At 33.6% G+C, this 21,842-nt stretch overlaps 1 protein-coding gene and 1 long non-coding RNA gene across 5 annotated transcripts in view; one reads left to right on the top strand and one right to left on the bottom strand.

Annotated features, from left to right (window-relative positions):
- GLRA3 (glycine receptor alpha 3) overlaps positions 1-12,634 on the top strand; it is a 175,206-nt gene extending 162,572 nt beyond the window's left edge. For 2 of the 3 annotated variants that reach the window (XM_041767713.1, XM_041767714.1), the window contains one exon: positions 12,052-12,634. In XM_041767713.1, the coding sequence (XP_041623647.1) occupies positions 12,052-12,330 (279 nt within the window). In that variant the 3' untranslated portion in view covers positions 12,331-12,634. Of the gene's footprint in view, positions 1-5,656; positions 5,666-12,051 lie in introns of all 3 variants that reach the window. The other variant, XM_041767715.1, reaches the window with a different exon arrangement.
- The window catches only part of LOC121497912, a 100,359-nt gene that overhangs the window by 62,711 nt on the left and 15,806 nt on the right, over positions 1-21,842 (bottom strand). The window contains exon 2 of one of the 2 annotated variants that reach the window (XR_005989558.1): positions 8,183-9,277. The exons of the other annotated variant lie outside the window; for it this stretch is intronic. This is a non-coding gene — a long non-coding RNA (uncharacterized LOC121497912). Of the gene's footprint in view, positions 1-8,182; positions 9,278-21,842 lie in introns of those variants that run through there. 2 annotated transcript variants of the gene reach the window in all.

Here is a 21,842-nt window from a genome sequence, read left to right on the forward strand (position 1 = left end):
AATTTCAAACTAAAGTATACTTGAATGACTCTGATATATAGGGGTTCAAAATCTCATCCTCTCAAGGAAAACAAAAATAGTAAGAATTTAATGACTTCCTGCAAACAAATATTCAGAGTTTGTGTTAAACAGAACTGAGGGGGGCACTTGGTGGGATGAGCACTGGGTGTTAAGCTATATGTTGGCAAATTGAACTCCAATAAAAAAAATAAAATAAAAATAAAAGAATAAACAGAGCTAATTCTTAGAGCTATATTCCCTCTGAAATATGTGTTTAGGAAAATAGTACTCAAACTAATCTCTACTTAATCTAATTTCATATGTGTTTTAGTGAATTACATCTCAAAATTAACTAAAATACATATAGTGCTTTTTACACATGTTGTCTATTATAATGTATTATTTGTGTCACTCCATAATTCTGAGTTGGCACTGAATGAATCTAGCATATTGTGCTAGAAATAAATATATAGGTATTTTAAAAAGTTATTTCATTAATTTCTCATCAATCCTTTTGTATGTATTCCATTTTTATATTGTTTTATTTTAAGCATTCATCTTTTTAAGCTTACATTTTACCTTTTAATAATTTCCAAACCATTTCTGAATCTAAATTCAATATGCCAAACATAAATTTGGCTAATTCATAACTAATTTATATGTCACCAATGATATGCAAAATTCTCCTGGGAACTAGATTTCAAAGAATTTTATATTGACAATTGATGTGCAACTATAGTATTTTTAACCTCATCTATAATTATACTCTTAGCTTTCCATTTCAAAGTAATGAAATGTATACAGATGTATTAAACTGAATATTTTATTTTAAGCTGACATTTATTTTAGAAAAGCATTTTCAATTTATTCACATATTTCATCTTGGCTCAGAATTTTCTAAGTGATGGCAATTTTTCCCAACAAAAATAAGCCGCTGTTATGTTTATTAGTAACTTTTTTCAAAATCCACACACTTTGAAATCATGCAAGTGGAAATTAATAGCAATTCACTTTTCCTTCCTTTGTCACTTTCCTATTTGGTGATTAGAAGTTACAGAAAACTATTTAAACAGGTCTTTCTGTGTAAATAATATAATAAATAATAAATTATTTAAATAATAAATAATAATAAATGTTTATTATATATAGAACACTCAAAGGCACCTACCAGGGGAGAAACATTAGGATGAAAATAATATATTTAATGCTATTGTATCTCACAGCAGTTCACACAATAAATCATCACTCATGCTGTCTTAGAGGCTTCATGTTTTATTACCACTCACTAGCAAGCTTCATGCCTTCACCAATCTACACTCAAAAATATGATTTGTTCTTCTTTTTGGTCATTTTGAGGATAGGAAATTAAATCTTATCTTACATGTATGTTAATATGTATTTTTTTGTGGTGGAAATGAAACCATTCAACTGAATGACTAAGCCTACCCTTGAATTTTCTATTTTTAATATTTCTACTTATAAATATGCATGTTAGCATGAGTCAGTCTTGGCCTAATTCTCTAATAAAATGAAAAACCATATAGAATATTTCACAATGCAGTACTGATGCTTAATTACCAAAACATTTTTCTTTCAAACAGTAAAAACAGGTCCTCCTGTAGAAAGAATTATATACTAACTAAATAGGTTTTTACATTTTTCATTGCCTACCCTTCTAACTTGCTTAAAGTATACTAGGAGGTTTTACTTGTAAATAAATTAAGCTATCTCTTCAATTTTACCTTTCTAATCAGCCACGTCCTTTTGCTCATTTTTAGTTTATTCTATTTAATCTTTATTACTGCTTATATTTTGAGTTGGAAAGTGCTTAATTTTATGAATATTAAATTTTGGCTAACACATAGCATCAGAGTAAAAAATTTTAGATGTTTGTCTAAATATTTGCTTGTGTGGCCTTCAGTCAATCAGAAACTCAAGCTGAAGATACCTGCAGAAAACTGAAATATTTTCAAGAAATATTTGAGTACTAATTGGAATAAAGAATATCACTCTCTGCACATCTAAACATACATAAACACATGATAATTTTATGACTGAGTTTTACAAAACAAAGAAATTAGTTTAGTCATAAAATAGTTTAATGCACCTTATAATATAGTAATCTAATACTAATAGTGAACTATTAGAAATGTTTCATCCATGCTTAAAATTATTTTTTTAAAATTTTTTTATTTTTTAACTTTTTTTAAAAGATTTTATTTAATTATTCATGAGAGAGAGAGAGAGAGGCAGAGACACAGGAGAGAGAGAGAGAGAGAGAGAGAGAGAGAGAGAGAGAGAGGCAGAGGCACAGGCAGAGGGAGAAGCAGGCTCCATACAGGGAGCCTGACGTGGGACTTGATCCTGGGTCTCCAGGATCAGGCCCTGGGCTGAAGGAGGTGCTAAACCACTGAGCCACCGGGGCTGCCCCATGCTTAAAATTATTATTTTAAGTGCAGCCTTTGAAAAAAACTGCTATAAGCCAGTCATTTAACAACCATGACAAAATCACATGACTTTTTACAGTCCAAGGGTCCTTGCTCTTTCTCCTTCTATGGCCTCCTGGACTGCAGATCAAAGTCTGGCCCAACAGAGCTGAGATTCTATTTCTGAAGAAGTGAGATGTCTCCATGTGCCCTATCTCAAGGGCACACCCCAAAAATACTTGTGCTGTTTCATAGAACATATTCAAAACACTAATGATTCTTGATTCCAGAAACTAGATTTGCAAAGAACCTTAGCAGCCAGAGAGCAGAACCCATCTATTATAACAATTCTACAGTGGAGGGTATGGCAGGCAGCAAGGTGGTCTTTTCAGTTTTAAGAGGTTGGTTAACTTTTAGGACAACAGTACGGGAGTACAAGACAGTCTGCAGAGTAAGCAACTGCACTGGCCTATTTTACATGGTACTTTGTTGCTAGTTTGGTTTTTAAAATATCTAACTGGATAATGATTCAGGTTGTTATTAGTATTTTCCTTTCAGAGTGTGCATTATGCAATTTCCATAATAATATAATTATAATAAGCAAAATATTTTTTAAAATGTTACAGCTATAATTTGAGTACTTTATCAAAGATTTTATATTCTTTCCCTCACCCTAAAAAAAAAACTCTGCTAGAAAGTGCCTGTCATCTTTCCCTGGAATAAGAAACCAAGAATCTGAGAGTTAAATAATTAAGATGATCCAGACTCCTGGCAATAGATGATAAAGCCGTGGAATTCCTTAATTATACATTTGCATTTTGTATGTCAATCTTGAGTCAGATTTTTAACTTGGATCATTTAATGTTTTTGTGACATAGGAAATAATTGAAAATTACTTCCCGTAATATGTATTTTTTATAATGCAAATACCCAAGCTATTTTCATGTTTTTAGAACCTAAGGTCTCCTCAACATCTTGTTATTACCATTACCAAGGAATACATATTTGAACAAGACATTTTCATAGGGGAAATGTTTTCTTTGAAATTAAAAGTTTCTACTTTTCCAATTCTACAACTAATTGGAAATATGATATATGAGTGAAATCATATTCCAGTTGCTTTGAAGCACTAAATCACACTGTAACATATAATTATCTGAAATCTATTGCTGAGGATATCCTTAGGCCCCATAGATTTAAAAATGGGTAAAGATACAAATCATTAGATTACCTGACATATAGCCCTATCTAGAAACAGCTTTACTGAAAAGCAGAAATTATTAAATAATAATAGTTAAATGCTAACACAAAAGTCATCCCAGAGTATGTTTTCATAAACTGCCACTTAAAATGTAAATTAGAGTAGGAGAGGAATCCAAACAGTGTGACCTCACTAAAAATTCAAGCCTACCAGGATAGACACATTGTGCCTCTTGGAAACCCTTGTTTCTACACTTGGCTGTGCATTCTAATCACCTAGAGAGCTTGGTGGAGATGCAGTTATTGGAACAACCTAAAGGCTAAAGAGTACAAACTTCCACAATTGCCCATCCAGAAAACTGGATCTCACAACCCCTCCCAGTGATTCCAAGACAGGTGTTAGACTTGTATGAGAAACAATGCCTTCCCCTAGCCTGTCATTATTGCATAAACATAGAATGATGGCAATCTTACAAGCTGTTGCCAAATTGTATGAGGGACAAATGCTACATAAAGACAATTAAGTTTAAATTGTTCAAATGTGTCATCTTTTCTATTAAAACCAACATCCAAATGTCAAGTAGCTTTGTTCATTATAGCACTATAGCTCTGATTACAGGTTTGAGGAAGCAATCATGCTTACAAGACAGAAATAAGCTTTCAGTTCATATGTCATTTACTTAACTTTACAGAAGGATAAAAGGCAGGAGAAACAGCAGAGAAAGTTCCCAATCTTCCACTAATTGGGAGGCTTCACAGGACTCAAGTGCACAAGATGCTTTGTCCCCTCACCCACAGAGAGCACAGATGTCTTCCTAGTTAAAGAAGGAGATATAGTATCATAAGCAGCAATGATTCCTAGAGCTAGAAAATGCAATCATGAACCCAGAACCATTATATCAAGGATATAATATGTATCTGATATATTGCATCAGAACCATTATAACACAAAAGTACCTGTGAGGCAGAAAGAGCAGAACTGTATCCCAGCATTGCTCCCGACCCAGAAACTAGAAACTAGTTGAACCACCAGAAACTAGAAACGTATTGAAGGTATTCCTCATCACTGTAACTCATACCCACATGATCTGCACACTCATCCAGGGAAACAGCCAGCTCTTTATGTCCTTGTCACCCTGTCATTAATAGTAAGTGTTTCAATTGCTCATTTCAACTTCTATTTAAATGCCTTTGCTATGTTGTTCTCTTGGGCCATTTTATACACTGGTCATGTTTAAATGTATTCCTTTGTCCAATGAGATCTGTTCCAGGAGCCCAAACTGATATAAAAAATGCTTTGTTTCAAGCCATTAGCAGTATTTTCAGCTTTGGCTTGTTACAGTACAAACAAAGCCCAAGATAGACTGTCTTATATCTGCCAAAATCCATTGAATCCTCCAGGAACCATAATCAAAGACTTTAGGATTCCATCTGCCAGCTATGTGTTAATACTCATCCTCAGGAGATTTAGCTCGGAGGCAATTTTCAAGCAATATATTCTTTCATTAATATTCAGGTCAAGCTCTCACTACACCAGTGGCTCTATTGCACAACAGAGAAATGTGTCATGGTTTTGTCCATTGCTGCATGGCTTGGACACCACCATGGCTGCATCCATGGCCAGTCCAAGACATCTGCTTTGGCATTCTAGTCCCCTTCTGAGTCAGTGACTAGGCAGGGATTACTTGACCTAATTTAATTCTACCCTGGAATGTTTATAAGGAATTTCATCACCCACCCGGTTGTTGTTCTTAGTTGTCCATTTAAACTGGCCCATTTGCCTGACCATAAGGCAATGCCATTGGCTAGGGCCAGGGGTCTTTGAATATCCAGATATTGCTCCCAGAGCAAGAACCAGTTCTTCTGATACTGCCGTGCATATTGGTTCTCAAGTTAGCCTATTTTGTAGACTTACCTTGCTTTCTTCAACTACAATTTTTTATTTGATTGCAGATATGGTATGAGTCCTGACCTTCCATATAAGTTTCCTTCGGTGGGCCAGGTGACCTTCTTTGTCTCAGTGAGAAGAGAATCAGGAGGTCCATACCACTCTGAGTGGCTCAGATGGAATCTCCAGTCCACTGTCATATAGGCCACCTTCTCATGGGTATTATTTACTTCACCTGAAGTAATTCATAAGTAATTCCCCTTAGCTTGTTCCTAAATGATATAATTTTTACTTCAATTGAAATACCTTTTTGGTATTACCCATCATAATATTTAGATATTTGAAGCCTAAATATACCTAAGATGCCCCCAGTTTCCTTCAGTTTGGGGACTGTTTCTACCAGAGCCCAGGAGAATGTCAGTAGTCATCATTCAAATAGATTATACCTACTCAGAGTATCCAGAGTTTTCTTGTCTAGAATCCTGGCAGCAATCTTAAGGTACCATTATTGAGCCTTTTGCAGAAATTCCAGTCTACATGGGTTTTAATAGCAGATTTCCCTAGAGTGGATGAATGTTAGGCCTCAGAGAGGCTCCATGGGCTATTGCCTGACTCAGACCTCTCATAGTTTACCCTGTTCAGTCTGTTTTCTAGTCACTTTATGCAAGAGGGCCAACAGAAATAAAGATGTATCTGCCAAATTTCAAATAGTGCTACAGTAATTTTTCTCAAAATGGGATGCAGAAGACATAACAGTTTGTCCTTTATCATTTGTAAATTGTTTCTAGTGCTTTACCTAGATTGTTTCCAGAAACTGACTGATGGGGCTGAGCCCTGAATTTCAGCTGGATTAGTTAACCTCCTTCACCTAGTCACATGGGTCACTAGTTTCCAAACTCTCTCTTGACTTTCTGCTCAGAGAGCAGAGTACCATTTATCACTAACTTTCTTTTGACAGTGGCCTGGACCAAACTATTTCCAACTAGCTTGTGATAATATCCTGGAGAACTCAGGTTTGTTAATTGGGTCTACCCCATATGAAGACACACAGTGTCATACTTTTTCCTTTTTATCGACCTTAAAAGGGAAGCCCTGTTCAAGTCTGTCAAAGCATACCAGCCTTGGAGTGCCTGACTAGTTCAGTGGGTGGAACATGCCACTCTTCATCTTGGGGTTGTAAGTTTGAGCCACACATTGGCCATGTAAAGAGAACTTAAAATCTTAAAAAAAACAAACAACAACAACAACAACAACAAAAACAACAACAACAAAAAACGGCATACCAGCCTCCTTTCTCTTGAAACTCTTTGGGTTTTACCATTTATCATGGTAGAAGCTGGTGGGTGACTTCTTTAGTGACTCCAGGTGGTCAGCAGTCAGACTGAAGGCCCCATTTGGCATTATCACAGGCCAGATAGAGCTAGTCTAGAGAAAATTAATGAAGGACTAGCACCCCTCCATCCACTATATCCTTAATCAGAACTAAGAGTTTCATTTACCTTCCTGGGGTCTTGTACTGTTTGATAGTTCCCATAGAGGAAGGTTTAGGCCATTCTTAGGGCTTCTTGTTTTAGTACATCTATCCAATTACAACTAGGCTAAGAAATGAGAGCCAAGATCAAGTTCAATCCAGAAATGACAAGATACTTCATCATGTGTCACGTCCTTTCCAAATATGCATTGAGTCGAAGGAGGTACCATCCACTGATACCAAATTCAGGACTGGGCAAGGAGAGTCTGGCCTTCAAGCCAGTCTTTTTTGTTTCAAATGACTTAATGGATGGAGTAAATTCAGCAGTCCATATCAGTGCCTTTTGTTTCCATTCCCCATCAGCATCATTGATTTAACTTCTGAGATGAAAGCAGCAGATTTAACAGGGTTCCTTAAGGGAAGCAGCTGCCGGAACTGCAAGATTTCCTTCCTCTCAGCTGGCAATAATGTGCCAGGAAATCTTTCATAGGACTCCTGTTAATATTCATTCTGTGTCTTAAAAGCTACCTAAAGAGAGCTAATAGATTTACCTCTGGCCATGATCTTTCTTCTAAATAGCCCAGATAGTTTTCCCATCAGTGAAACCCAGCATGGCAACTATAAAGTGTCCCTGTGAATCGCACCTAACCTCCTGCCTTTCCAAAAGGAGAGCCACATGGGAAACCCATGCCCTGGGGGACTCCCCTAATTGTCCTGTCTACCAGAGTTGAATCAGAGAATGTGGTTTGGGTAGGCTTATTTTTATTGATCATGTGGCCAGCCCAGGTTTGCTATTACCCTTAACATAGCTACTTCTTCCAAAGGGCTGTTCAATTTCACAGCAGTGAGAGAAGCAGGCAGCTGGTTCCTCAGCGCAGATTCATACCATCCTAGGCCTTCCCCACTCCAAAAGTGTCACTGATTACATGCCTGACAGGAACTGCAGCAAATTAGAAGTTAGCATTCACAGACAACATTGTTTTCATGTTTTTCATTCCTATGTCCTCTAACCTAAGGATGCTAGAAGGCATAGATTCCCCAGTTATTGTCTGGTACTTCACAGTAAAGAGCCCCAGCTTCTTTCTGTTATAATTGCTTTATCCAAAATGGTAGACATAAGCCACATGTGGCTATTGAGCACTAGAAATGTAGGGTGTGAACTGAGACGTATTAAAAATATATACTCATTTCAAAGACTTAGGATGTAAAATATCTCTTTAATTGTTACTTTGACTAATGTATAAATCATACTTAGGACATAGTAAGTTAAAAAAGAAAATATAATAGTAAAATTAACTTCACTTGTTTCTTTTAACATGTTAAAATGTAGCTAAAATTTAAACTGAGAATTATACAGGTGGCTTTCATCTGTGGTTCACATTAGATTTCTTTCATATATAAATTTTTAAAGATTTTATTTATTTATTCATGAGAGACACAGAGAGGGAGGCAGAGACATAGGCAGAGGGAGAAGCAGGCTCTCTCCGGGGAGCCTGATACAGGACTTGATCCCAGAACCCTGAGCCAAAGGCAGATGCTCAACCACTGAGCCATCCTACATTATTACATTTCTATTGGACAGGGATGCAGGATACTCAGTCATTTCCAGTGTTGCTTGCTTGGGGTTGCAAAGAAGTACTATCAGGATGAAATGCAATGTCCTTCCACATCACAAGTGGACTTTCATGCAACATCCTTCCAAGTACCAAGTGGACTTCAAGAACAGGCATGAAGCTGCTTGCTTTACTTGCTCTAATTTCTCTTTCTGCCAAGTAGTTTCAGTTTCACAGACAATCAACTAAATAGGATATAAGAAATTAATTGTATTCTGAGCCACTTTCCCTTCAGTTCTGTTAACCCGGTCTCCTTCAGTTTTATTTCATTAATCACCCATCTGCCAACACAACCAGGGAGAATTCTGTGTCATTCACATTGCAATCGTAAGATTTATCCCAGTTATTTTCTGCAGAGCTCTAGCTACCTCAAACCCAAGGGTGAATCAGGATCACACTCTCTTCAAACTCCCTCCCAGAACTTTGGGCCATACTGAGTCTGAAATGATTGGAAAGCCCAGCCAACTTCTGTCACCACCACTGAAATTCAGGGTTAAAATCGTCAATCAAACCCTCGACACACAATAGGCTTTAACCTATTGTAAAATTTGCTCAGTCCTGCAGGAGCATGTGAGACAGCCGATACATCAGACACAGCATCTTCATCTCATCAGGAGGCAGGGCATTGGCTGAAGAGCACAGCTGCTTTTACCCTCATCCACAGGTGCCAGGAGTTGCACTGCCAAGGACAAACATCAAGGCACATATTATCACACTGACACAGAAAAGCCACAGCCTTGATTTCTTACCAAGCTTGTATACATTCTGGTCACGTAGGCCAGAGGCCTTCAGGCCCCACACAGCAACCCCTGTGCAGTAAATGTAGCAAATTCCACGTTCCCCATTTAGCTTAACTATTGTTTTCAAGGAAATGATGCTGAAAGGATCAGCAGCCATTCATCAGCCCGGACCTGATGTTAACCCTCTACTCGCAGTTATGTGGAAAGATGCAGTTGAAAATAACGTAGGTGATCGCTGAATATCTTAAATCTTAAAAAGATTTTTTTTTTTTTTTTGAGATGAGCAACGGCGGGGCGGGGAGGGGGTGTCTCCAAAGGTTTGAAAATAAGTTCTTCAGAATAGTTAGAAAGGTAGTCAGTGGGGGTAGGTGGTTAAAAAATACAAACTTCCAGTTATAAGATAAGTACTAGGACTATAACGTACATGACCTCTAGAGCTATGACTGGTACATGATCTACAGAAAAGTTGGGAGGAGAGTAGTTCCTAAGAGTTTTCATCACAAGAGATTTTTTCCCTTTTTTCTTGTATCTATATGAGATTGTAGGTATTAACTAAACCTATTGTGATAATCATTTCACCATATATGTAAATCAAACCATCATGCTGTATACTTTACACTTACACAGTGATACATGTCAATTGTTTCTTAGTAAAACCAGAGGGAAACACAAAGTAGATTCTACTTTATTAAACACAGCAGCTAGAATCCTAAAATTCTAGTATTTTTATAATTTATCTATTCATTACCTCAACTAACAAGCAGCCTTCATTGTAAATGTTCACTGAGAAATTACTTTTTTACATTTGAGACGGATTTTTTCAACACATGGGTCTATATAAGTTAATAAATTATTTTGTACTTTAGCATTCAGCTGATTTACACACAAAAATTATACAAATTATCCAAACAAACTACACTTTCTTTCTGGAATATAAGCACCAGCATGATTTTCTAAACCATAAGGATGCTACTTTAGCACTTACATAAAAAGTTTAATTTCTTGTATATACACTTTTCCCCAAGAATAGAAAATTCAAGGCAAACAATAATTTAGCTTTAAAATTTCCATGGTAGATAAAAAAAATTGCCAGTATAAATCAACATCCTTATTAAAGAGTACTGAAAAATCAATTTCCAACTTTTATAAGATTACAATAGTAGTTATGTAATTAGGATCATCAGCTTTTATTTCAGACTTGTTTCCTCAAAATTCAATTGCTTATGCAGGTAAGCTATTTTCCAATAGTTATTTGTTTTTGTGTGTCATGTGAAATTGCCTTACTCTATAATTCCCCCCAAAAACTATTTTACACATTATTACATCAACTTTGATCATCTTTTCATGTTTAGAATGCATTTTAATTTCCATTTCTCATTTTCGTATTTTGCAATATACTGTTTATTGAGCCTCTACTTTCACAGACCCAGAATTATTTTTCAAGAGTTTGAGTCAATTCCTTTTGTCTCCTATTATACCATTAAAAATTACTTACAAAAAGGAGAGCTGTAACAACTTTATAAAATGTCATCTTTTAAACTTTCAGTTTTAGGAGCAAAACAATCCAATTAATTGGCAATCATCTACTGTTACATTCTAAATAAGTGCATTAAATTAAATTGCTCATTAATGAATGTCATAAATTTCTAAATACCATATTTTCCTATAATGAACACATTTCATTTATCATATTTTTATTAAGTTATTTTTCTTTTAAATTTTGGTTTTCTTTTCATGTACATATAATGCATATCTGGAGGATTCTTTAATTTGCAACTTTTAAGAGAAAAGTAACAATACCTTTTCAGAACATAATAGGTTAAACAATTTTCTTTAACTTGAAATAAATTCCTGCCGAATTTCATTCATAATTTCAACTCAATCAATGTACCTGAAAAGTAATTGCATGTAAACTAGAATGTGTGACTACCTTATAGTCTTTCAAATGGGTTACTGTAAAACAGAGAAGTATTATTAAGTGAGGATAACAAAAACCAGGCAGTGTTCTTGAGCTAGACTGTATTTTCCAATGAAGTAACATTAAAATCATAGGAAATAAACATTAAAATTTGCCGCTATGAAAAAGAAAAATCCAGTCAATGATCTTGATATTGTCCCCTTTGGGGGATCCCTGGTGGCGCAGCGGTTTGGCGCCTGCCTTTGGCCCAGGGCCGGATCCTGGAGACCCGGGATCGAATCCCACGTCAGGCTCCCGGTGCATGGAGCCTGCTTCTCCCTCTGCCTATGTCTCTGCCTCTCTCTCTCTCTGTGTGTGACTATCATAAATAAATAAAAATTTAAAAAAAAATTAAAAAAATTTAAAAAAGATATTGTCCCCTTTGACAACATATATTTATACATTTAAACACATAAAAAACCTAGTCTGTGAAAATATAAAATATCCCAATAGATTCTTTTTCTCATTGAATTTATTTTGATGTTCTAGCAATATGTAGACAATGCCAAAATGTTCTGCTTTTCCAACAAAACATATTATTTGAGAGCTTTAGATTTCTTAATGGACACATTAATATGATAGAGCAGGATAAATCAGTAAAACTTCAATGGGGGAAAAAAAGCAACTCAATCTTTATATGCTTCAGTTATCTTTCCAATACAATAATGGTAACATTTATCACGATAAAGTTTAAGTTATGATTCTGAAATACGTGATCTATTCTATGACTAAAGTATTTTCTCATGTTTTTCTTAGGATGATGAGGTAAGGGAAAGTCGATTCAGCTTCACAGCCTATGGAATGGGACCCTGTCTGCAAGCAAAAGATGGTGTGACCCCAAAGGGCCCAAATCATCCTGTCCAGGTAATGCCGAAAAGCCCTGATGAAATGAGGAAGGTTTTTATCGACAGAGCCAAGAAGATTGACACCATCTCTCGAGCCTGTTTCCCATTAGCCTTTTTGATTTTTAATATTTTCTACTGGGTTATCTATAAAATTCTTAGACATGAGGATATTCATCAGCAACAAGATTAAGCCTCTAGGGGCACGCAAGTGCAAATGAGCAATTCAAAAGAAAGTTTCTTTGCCATAGGTGTGTATGTGTGTGAGTGTGTGTGTGTGTGTGTGTGTGTGTGGCATACAAATGATGACCATCCTATTAAAATGGTGTATCGGAAGGTACTATGATTTGCTATGCAGAGTCACAAGGTAGATTAAGAGTCTTTTACTGAATACAAAAATATGTATTATGAGGATTCTATTTCCTATTAATTTAAGATTATCTGTCCTTTCATAGTATATCATGTAAGTGGAAATACTATTGCCAACGTGTTTGTGTTGTTATATAATATCACATTATAGTACATGTGAAGACTACTTTGAAAATCTTTGGTTTTCAGTTCAATAACATTAAATCTTACAAAAGTAAAATTTGCACAATTAACTTTATAAATGGAGAAAAGTGGAAATGTTGAAGATTTTAAAAATCAGTAGCTTGAGGTTTTAAAATATTTTCTTATGCTGTACCTACAAAATAGAAAAATAATCAATTATTTCAGTAGAAAACTCAGTAATAAAGGATTGTACATACAAATACTATGAATAAACTTAATGTAATTCCAAAAATTCAAATTATAGAATTAAAACTTATGTACTACCAAAAAAATTAGAATTAAAATTAAAAAATTTTAGTATTTACAAACTAAATTTAATTGTTTAGAATACAAAATTTCCCTCTTCGGAAATTTAAAACAAATGGTTTAAGAGATCCTATTATACACAAAATCTACTTTCTTAACTTTATATCTCTATGAATGAAGATGGAAGTACTGAAAACAACAGCATTGTTTTTAAATAAATGTTAAAGCTGCATATTTTGAATTATTGCCAAACACTGCAAAATGCAAGCCAGCACGCTTGTTTTGTTAGATTTTTAATAGCTGCTTAATTGTCTGTACGTAATTATGTTTAATGTTTTGATATAACTGAACAAAGTTCAGTACGATTTTTATATTTTAGCTTAGAATGAGACTTTAAAATTCAATGGGATTATAGTATATACATTTTGATAAAAATGAATTTAATTAAAACAAAACTGGATTTATGAAAGATTTTTTTAATAAAAGTTTTCCCATCAAAGTTATATGGGTTCAAACTCTTAGCTCCCAATGTAACAAGGGAATATTTTAATTCTAACCTATATAAATAACTCATTTCTATAAAGTAAGGATGGATTGTTTTTATATTTCTGAATTAGTGATTTCAATATCTGTGCCATTCACTGGTTGTGAATAATTTTAAATAAAATTTTTACTTAAAATTTATCAGCAACCCCAATGGAATTATTTTAACTGCAATGCTCATTCCATGCAGTGTGATTAAATACAAATATATGATAGAGTTCTTGGTGAAATTAAACCAGACTCCAATTCTTTTTCAGTTTTGCAAATTTTGCATTATTTTTGTCATTATTGTTGTATTTTTAAAAAGCTCTAGAATGCGTTTTAGTAAGTTTAATTATTGGTCAGACTTGCTAAATGGAAACTCAATGTGCCAAATGATTGACAGAGAAAGGTTTAAACATTAAGAAAACAACTCAGATTTAAGAGGAAAAAATTAGCCAGTCTTTGAATCATATGGTATTATTTTCTGAACTTTAATCATTCTCGAACTAAAAGCAAGAACTGCCATTTAAAGTTAAAAGTTTCTCAATGTTACTGAATTTTGGTCCATCCAATTATAGTTTTTAAAAATAACTTTTGAAAAAAGAATTATTCAGCATTTTTTGCTAGTGAAGGAGCAAACTGTTCTCCTTTATAAAAAATTAAAATACTACTAGGGAAAAAATCATGTTCAGTATTAAATGAAAATGTCACAAATGGAAGAAATTATTACTCTTTACTTATTTTGAGGACTGTGAGCCCAAAAGTTGGACAAAGTCTACTTCACTTGGTGTGTATGAATCAAAACCATGAAAATGTATTCTTGTACTAAAGATAGATTAGAGCAAGATGTGTGTTTGTGTTCCCTGAGGATAAGCTGGGTGGTTTGAAGTTATGATGAACTATATAGTCTCAATATGTCTCTGAAATACTTGAATACATTTTTCTGTACTTTACACATCTTATTTCAAAAGTTCTCCATCATTGTTTCAATTAAGTGAATTCTTGCCAGGAGCAAACAGAAATGTAATGGACATATTCCCCAAGAGAAATTCACAGATATTGCTCATTTTCATATTTGAGAATGTTAAAAAATGTCTCTTTTATACCTGAGACTTGGAATGTAAAAATGCTAGCCATAAGACAATTTGTCAGCAGGAACATTGGTATGGTAAAAATCCCTACCTTAAAAGTATTATACTTTGCTGAGGTATATATGTTTATTATTGTCTTACTATACTAAGGAAATACTCTGACGGTTGTGATTCATATGGCAACAATGATAGTATTTGTATGGCTGAAACCAGAATATTTAAAGGAATGCATACCCTCGAATGAACACTTGAACAATGAAGATTGTTTAAAACTGGAAAATTACATTGCAATTAGCATCTCAAGGTAGTAGTTGTTTGAATAAGCCCTAGGTCAAACCCTAATATTGCACATTAAACCAACGAAAAACTATTCATTGTGAGAAAATTCAAATGTGTACATATCACTAATTACCCACATGCAAGTTGGAATTCTAATACAGACATTCATACAAAACATACAGAAATGCTTTGAAATGACCACATTGGAAAGTTTGTAACTTTTGTATGCAGTTTATTGCAATTTTTCTTAGTGTTATGTATCGCAATCATTGAAATTTATGGTTCCATAGCATATGAATTTTTAGGAAACCCTATACCTTAGCATGTATATGACATACTTCTTTCTTCCCCAAACATTAGAATTGAAGCTTAACTATTGTGGGGATCTAGAACTTTTTTTTACTACTTAAAATAGATTCCAGAAGAAACTGTAGAAGCAAGAAAGCCAAGGATCTTTATCTCTAACCTTTCCACATTTTTCTTCATGACAGTTACTCACCTGCAGAACCAACCAACTCTCAGTTGCTGTGTTTAAAAGATTGTATGACTACTTATCTTATTCTATAATTAACTCTTATTCTATGGATATATTCTAATAACATTTACCTTAATTTCGAACTATAAGTGCTTTAAAATCTATTTATCCCTAAAATATGAATACAATGAGCTTATGAATTCCCAGGATCTTACAGAAGACCATAGAAATTTTAGAAAGAAAATGTGGAAAAGTAAGCCAACATATTTAACAGAAGAAAGTTGTTAACTACATTAGCACTCTGTATGACTGACATTGCTGTGATTTTAAGAGAAAGATAGGTATATCTTTCACACTATACATCCCATTTAAATATATATATATATATATATATATATATATATATACTCATCTATTCTTAGCATGATATAACTCAACCTGCTAGTCACTTCAGAGGATTGAATATTACATTGGCAGTTAAATTTTCTTTTCATCTATAAAGTTCACATTCCATGACATGGACTCCAGGGAATATGGAAATTGCCAAAATTAAAAGTAGAAAATATTATCATATTAAAAGTAGGAAATTGACAATACTGATATTCATAGATGTCTCTAAAACAACTATAAAGATGCTTAGAGCACTCTAAAAATGAAACTCTTAGATTGTGCCACAGTCCTTAAACCAGTCAATCCTTAACAATCTTTGAGGTCATGTATGTTACTCCAAGACAGATTTCACATACTTTGTAATAAAGGTAATAGCAAAACCTCTCAAAATTTATCAGCACAAATGATCTGTGTTTCTCATCTAGTTGATGCTGAACTAGTAAAAAAAAACCAAGCCATTCCATGTATACAGCACATTTAGTCTATCAGTATTCACTGATAGTAGGAAAGCAAAGGCTATAAAATAATTATATGGGTTAAAACAAATTAAAAGAATAAATATGGTTTCTACCACAGATATTTGCATTTTTATGATCTAGCCAAAGCAAATATAATCAATAGAAAATAGCCTATAAACTAATAGTAATCTTAGTTCACTGAGATTGGTCGAAAATTATATAGTGACTCAGAGAATATTTTTTTGTATCTTCATAATTGCAAGCTTGTCTTTCAAATGCACTCACTATTAAGCACAGTGATTTTTTTTTGAACATTTTTGAAAGAGAGAGAGAGTATGAGCAGGGTAAGAGGCAGAGGGAGAAGCAGACTTCCCACTGAACAGCGAGCCTGAACTCTGGGATCATGACCTGAACTGAAGACAGATGCTTAACCAAATGAGATATCCAGGCATCCCATTAAGCACAATTATGATAACTACTGTTTTTGGTTAATTTAGGTATTCAGTTTGGGAACTAGATAATTTTATTGCCAATGCTTGACTTCTAAACTGTTACTTGCTATTGTAGAGTATTGAAACAGTACACTCAGTTCTGACAGATTATAAACTTTCTGGCTTCATGGGCATTACAGAGAAGAATTTAGTTGCAAAGACTGCACATTTTTTTTAAATGACAAATTTTAATGTCTCTAAACTGTACCCCAATTACCTTATCTGCTCAAGCAAAATTAAAGGACTCTCTAGTATAGTTTTTCAAATAATTTTGTCAAGACTACTTTATTTAGCTGGACTTACCTGAATAATGGGCAATGCAAAGGTCTGACTTGAAGATTAGAATTCTATAAGAGACTAAAATTTTGAATATAATGATAACCAAGTCTTGCTCTCCACAATGCCTTCATAAGTCCTGACTGCATTCTCTGTTTTGGGTCACAATGCCATTCTGAGCAGTGTAGGAATAATCATATCCATCTCTATAATCATCAAATAATCTTTAAGCACACAGTCAGCTCCAGTTTCCATACTTAGGCCTCAAAGTGTATCAATTCATTCACTTTGAGATTTTAAAGAGATGCTGAAAGAAGAATTACTGCTTGGCTAACAAGACAATCTGGTGATTTTTAACACAATATTTTAAAAATTACAACATACATGCACACACAGGTTCCCTGTTGATTGAATGAAATATCCATTATACCAGTTACTTTTAATCCTTTCTAAGAGACGTCTTCCTCAGCAGATACATTGGCTTTCATTTTCTTGTTCAGGTATACCAGGGAGTGGTAAAATATAGCAGTCCCATTTTTCTCATTGCTATATAAACTCTTCATTAATAAACAGTGTATACTATGAGTTGTATTGATATAATTAACTTTAAAATTAAACTCTTATCCCAGCCCCTATTCCTTTTTAGAAACATACTGATATTAGAAGTGAACTTCCAAAGGGAGAGGGCTGCTATTCTAATTACTTAAAAAAAAAAAGCAAAGTGATGCTTATTTTTTCCACTATAAAGATGCTTAGGCCTGTGCATAAAATATAACTCCCTAGAATTTGAAAATAACAATGGCAGGGAAAATATTCTGGAGAAGCATCTCTCAGAAATCAGACCAGATGAAAGAGAAATCTTGAGCTAGTAGCAAAGATCCTCTTACTCATTCTTTTTCTTTGACACTTTCCATGTTAATGCTGCCTTCATTTCTTTCATTTTCCATCTCTTATGCACAAATGCATTCATATACAAGCATATATATACACACACTCTTATAGATTGTTAGTGGAATAAATTCCTTTGAATTAGAAATGCAAAGGAAGTCAACATTGCCGGACAAAGGTTAATAATTTTGTGATATGTTTTCAATATAAATGATTCTTGGTGGGAATTATGAGCAGTGCAGTCATTTGATTTGTCCATCTCTTAGAGATGGAAGCATAATACTTTGCCTCAGCAGAACATGAATAAAGCTCTATGGGTTAAAATTTTCTCCAATTATTAACAAGAGAATTCTAAAACACTACTTGGACTATCTTGGAAGAATGACCAAGTATTTGTCAAACCGTTTTTCCAAAAGACAACTAGTAATAATCAGTAATGCTGGATGATTTCATAATGTCTTAAACATTTTTCTCAGTATTTTTCATGGTTCAGTCATAAGCAAAATAAAAGGAGAATTTTAGATGTGATAGTGTACTGTTTTAAAAAACTAATGATTCTGATTAGACTCTGATTCTGTACATCAAAATTCCCTTATGCATTTTTAAAAATATATTCAGGCTGAGGCTCAACACGGAAGATTATAATTCAATTACTGACTAAACAAATATTTGTCAAGCACTTCTATGTACCTGCCATTGTTCTAAGTGCTGAATTCAGTGTGTTTGGAGTAAGACATGAAAATCTGGATTATTGGCAAAGTTCCACAAATGAGAACAATTGATGTGAACATACATAAACCTGTTGTTCTAAGACTAGATTTAAATCTAAATTTCTTTAATTTTTCTTTCTTCAAATTCATTTTCACTCTCAATTACATCCTTAAAGTTAAAAAATAAACCTGTAAGGTGTTTCAGATCAACTTCCTTCCCAATGTCTGAATCTTCCCACCATTACATTCCTGATACAAATTTATTCACATTCTTCCAAAATTCTTCAGAAACACGTAGCTCATTACTCTGAAAGCAGCCTGTCCCATTGTGACATAGATCTAAATGATAAAAGAAAGCTTATATTTGTTAAGAAATGACTTTACTTTGTAAATTGCAAATAAGTCTACTCCGTTCCCTAGAGACAGAGCTTTGTTTATTTTTTCATATCTTTTGTCTACATTTAGGCTCAGTCAGTACCATTTTCTCAACCCCTTACAAGTGGCTTTATTCTTTTTTAAGCCATTTATAAACACTATTTATTAAACAATGATGAGACATTTTCAGGTTTATAACATAATGAAATATAAAGTTAAAGTTAATTGTCTATTTAGATAAGTAGAAATTGACCCAAATTTCTATGGAAATTATTTGCAGCAACTGTAAACGTCTCGCTGTACAACAATCCTATTAAGTCCCTAAAAATATATTTCATCATACAAAGATATTACATAAAACTCTCCAAAATGACCTGAATTTAAAAAACTATCAGCCTAATGTAAATCATATTTTTAGGGTAAAGCTATAATAAAAATACAATGGATTAAGTTGTTTCATTTTAATAGTTGATTTTTCTCTTGAGGCAGCTTTTGCGATGGTGCCTTCAGGCAGCCCCACTAGCACACACATTATCCAGCCTGGCTTTGTTAATGTGAACAAAGAGAAAGGAGTTGTGGGTTAAAGGCCAGAAAACGATTCAGATGTAAGACTGTGTTTAAACATGCTTGAATAATTTTGCACTCCTTCACTTTCACCTCTATGAATTATGCAATAACCATTCCTTAATTCCTTAAATTTATATTTTAGAGTATGACAGATGATAATACTGGAGGGGAATAGAGTGAAGTAGCCCACCATTTTATGAATATTATATAATATGCTGTGGAAAACAAAAGAAAAAGAAAATGTGCCATATATTTTCAATGTGCCATCTTAATATCACATACAGTGACTTTATTATTAGTGAGCCAACATGTTTAAAAGACTACCAAAAAAATAGTATTGCTATTTTATGGTGTTAACTATTTTTCTGTAGATTCAAAACATGTCTTCCTAGGTCTGATGTCTGTCTGTCTTCCTGTCCAGATGATGTCATATTTTTTTTCAGAAAATTATGCTGAAAATATATTTAAAAATGTATGCATGATTTTATCAACTTGTTCCTCATGATACTGTCTTTAGTTCAATTTTACAACTAACAAATTCTTTAGTCAGAGTCATTAACTCATGTATGGTGTGTGGTATTTATCATGTAACTGTAGATAATTTGATCAAAAATAATAAAAGTTAACACTTTTCAAGAATGTGGATACCTCTTTTGTTCCATTTTTATGAAGATCAAATTTTATCAAAGGGTCACGTTGTCTTCCTGATAAAAGTCATACTAGATTCCTGTTCTGAATGAAACTATCACTTCTAGGTCACAAGCCCAGTGATATATCATTCAGAGAAGCTTTAACATATGCCTTCCATTACAGGAAAAGTATGATAAAGGAAACGGTGAATGGAGCTTTTCTACTTAGAATAGAGAGATGTGTTATTATCTAGAAAAATGATTTGACATTACCATATTTATAACTTTCGTTTATTTGAAAGCCTTTTCCTCTAAATATGTTTATTGAATAAACCACTTATACCTCACTACCCCAAAAGGACCATTTCAGAATAGAACATTGGTGTTTTGTTTTTCTTTTTTTAATCCAGAAATTTTTTCCTCTACATAGAAGACTGAAATTTAGTGATAATATGATAGTAAAGAAATAAGAGGAAAATTAATGTATAAAAAAATCCAAGAAAATATTGCAGTATTGTTTATAACTAGTCTCATTTTTGGAGCACCTATAATTTATATGTAACAGTATTTTATAGAATCTCATATATTTATTAGCTGCACAAGGTTGAGGAACATTGATAGATTGAAAATTCCTTGCTCAATTGATATTATGATTTTCCTTGATGGGTTGACCTTCACTACACACTTGAGTTGTTCTTGAATAGTCATATAACGTTAGCAGATTTTTTACTGAAATGCTTCCATAGAATCTAGGCAATGACCTCTGTAAGTACAAGTGATAGATGCTCAACAAAATGAACATGAATAAGCATAGTGCGACTATAGTTTATTGGTAAACTTATTTTTTAAAAAACCAATGTGTACTACCACGTTTTAAAATATTTTCATTATTCTCATTATATCTACCATTTTTGATACCACTAAATTGGTTGTTTTTCTCCAGGTATTTCATCACAATTTATTTTTGCTGACTGTGGCTTTCTTCTTTGAGAAGCTTATTTGCTAAATATATTTTTTGTAATTTTGTACAGTTTACATTTTTAATTACCCATCCTTGGAAGTCTTAAACAGAAATGGAGCCATCATTACTGAACGATAGTATACTAAATAACAGATACTTTGCTTTTCTGTTTCCTAATTTTTGAGTCCATGTGTTGTCTTATTAAGTTACCTTAGTAGATGTTCTTTACGCAACAGTGGACTGCTCTAAAAAATTCACTCCGGCACATGGTTGACTGGAAGCTGTTATCTCTGGCTGGTCCCTTTGTTCTCCTAATCATCAGCAGCAGATCTTTTTGAGTCTTTACTGATTAGGCCATGAAAATCTCAAGGGGTGGCAAACAGGAAAGCTTCTTCCAAGTTCAGGAGCAAAGCAAGGAAGGAAATAACATCTGCAGGAACCATGTGTCATGGACAAGAGGCTTATTTCATATATAGTTTATACTATTTCTAGGTAATCAATAATCTCTAAATAAGACTCATTCTTGTATAAAATTATGGAGTTTAGATTCAAATGTTGCATATAGCAAATTAAAATATTTTTTCCAGTTCCAGCTATTTGTTTTTATCCCTTTTTGAATGAAAATAAAGAAAATAATGAGAAAAGGATTGTATATTCTTTATAATCTAATTTGAATCTCTAAAATCAGAACCCAACTGAATTGGTTATGTTCGAGATCATGTTTCCATATTGTCTGTGAAAGTTAACTGAAAAAAGATGTTACTTTATATCATAAAGAAATACATCTAGAGA

This window comes from Vulpes lagopus, chromosome 8, assembly GCF_018345385.1.
Source record: "Vulpes lagopus strain Blue_001 chromosome 8, ASM1834538v1, whole genome shotgun sequence".
NCBI lineage: Eukaryota > Metazoa > Chordata > Mammalia > Carnivora > Canidae > Vulpes > Vulpes lagopus.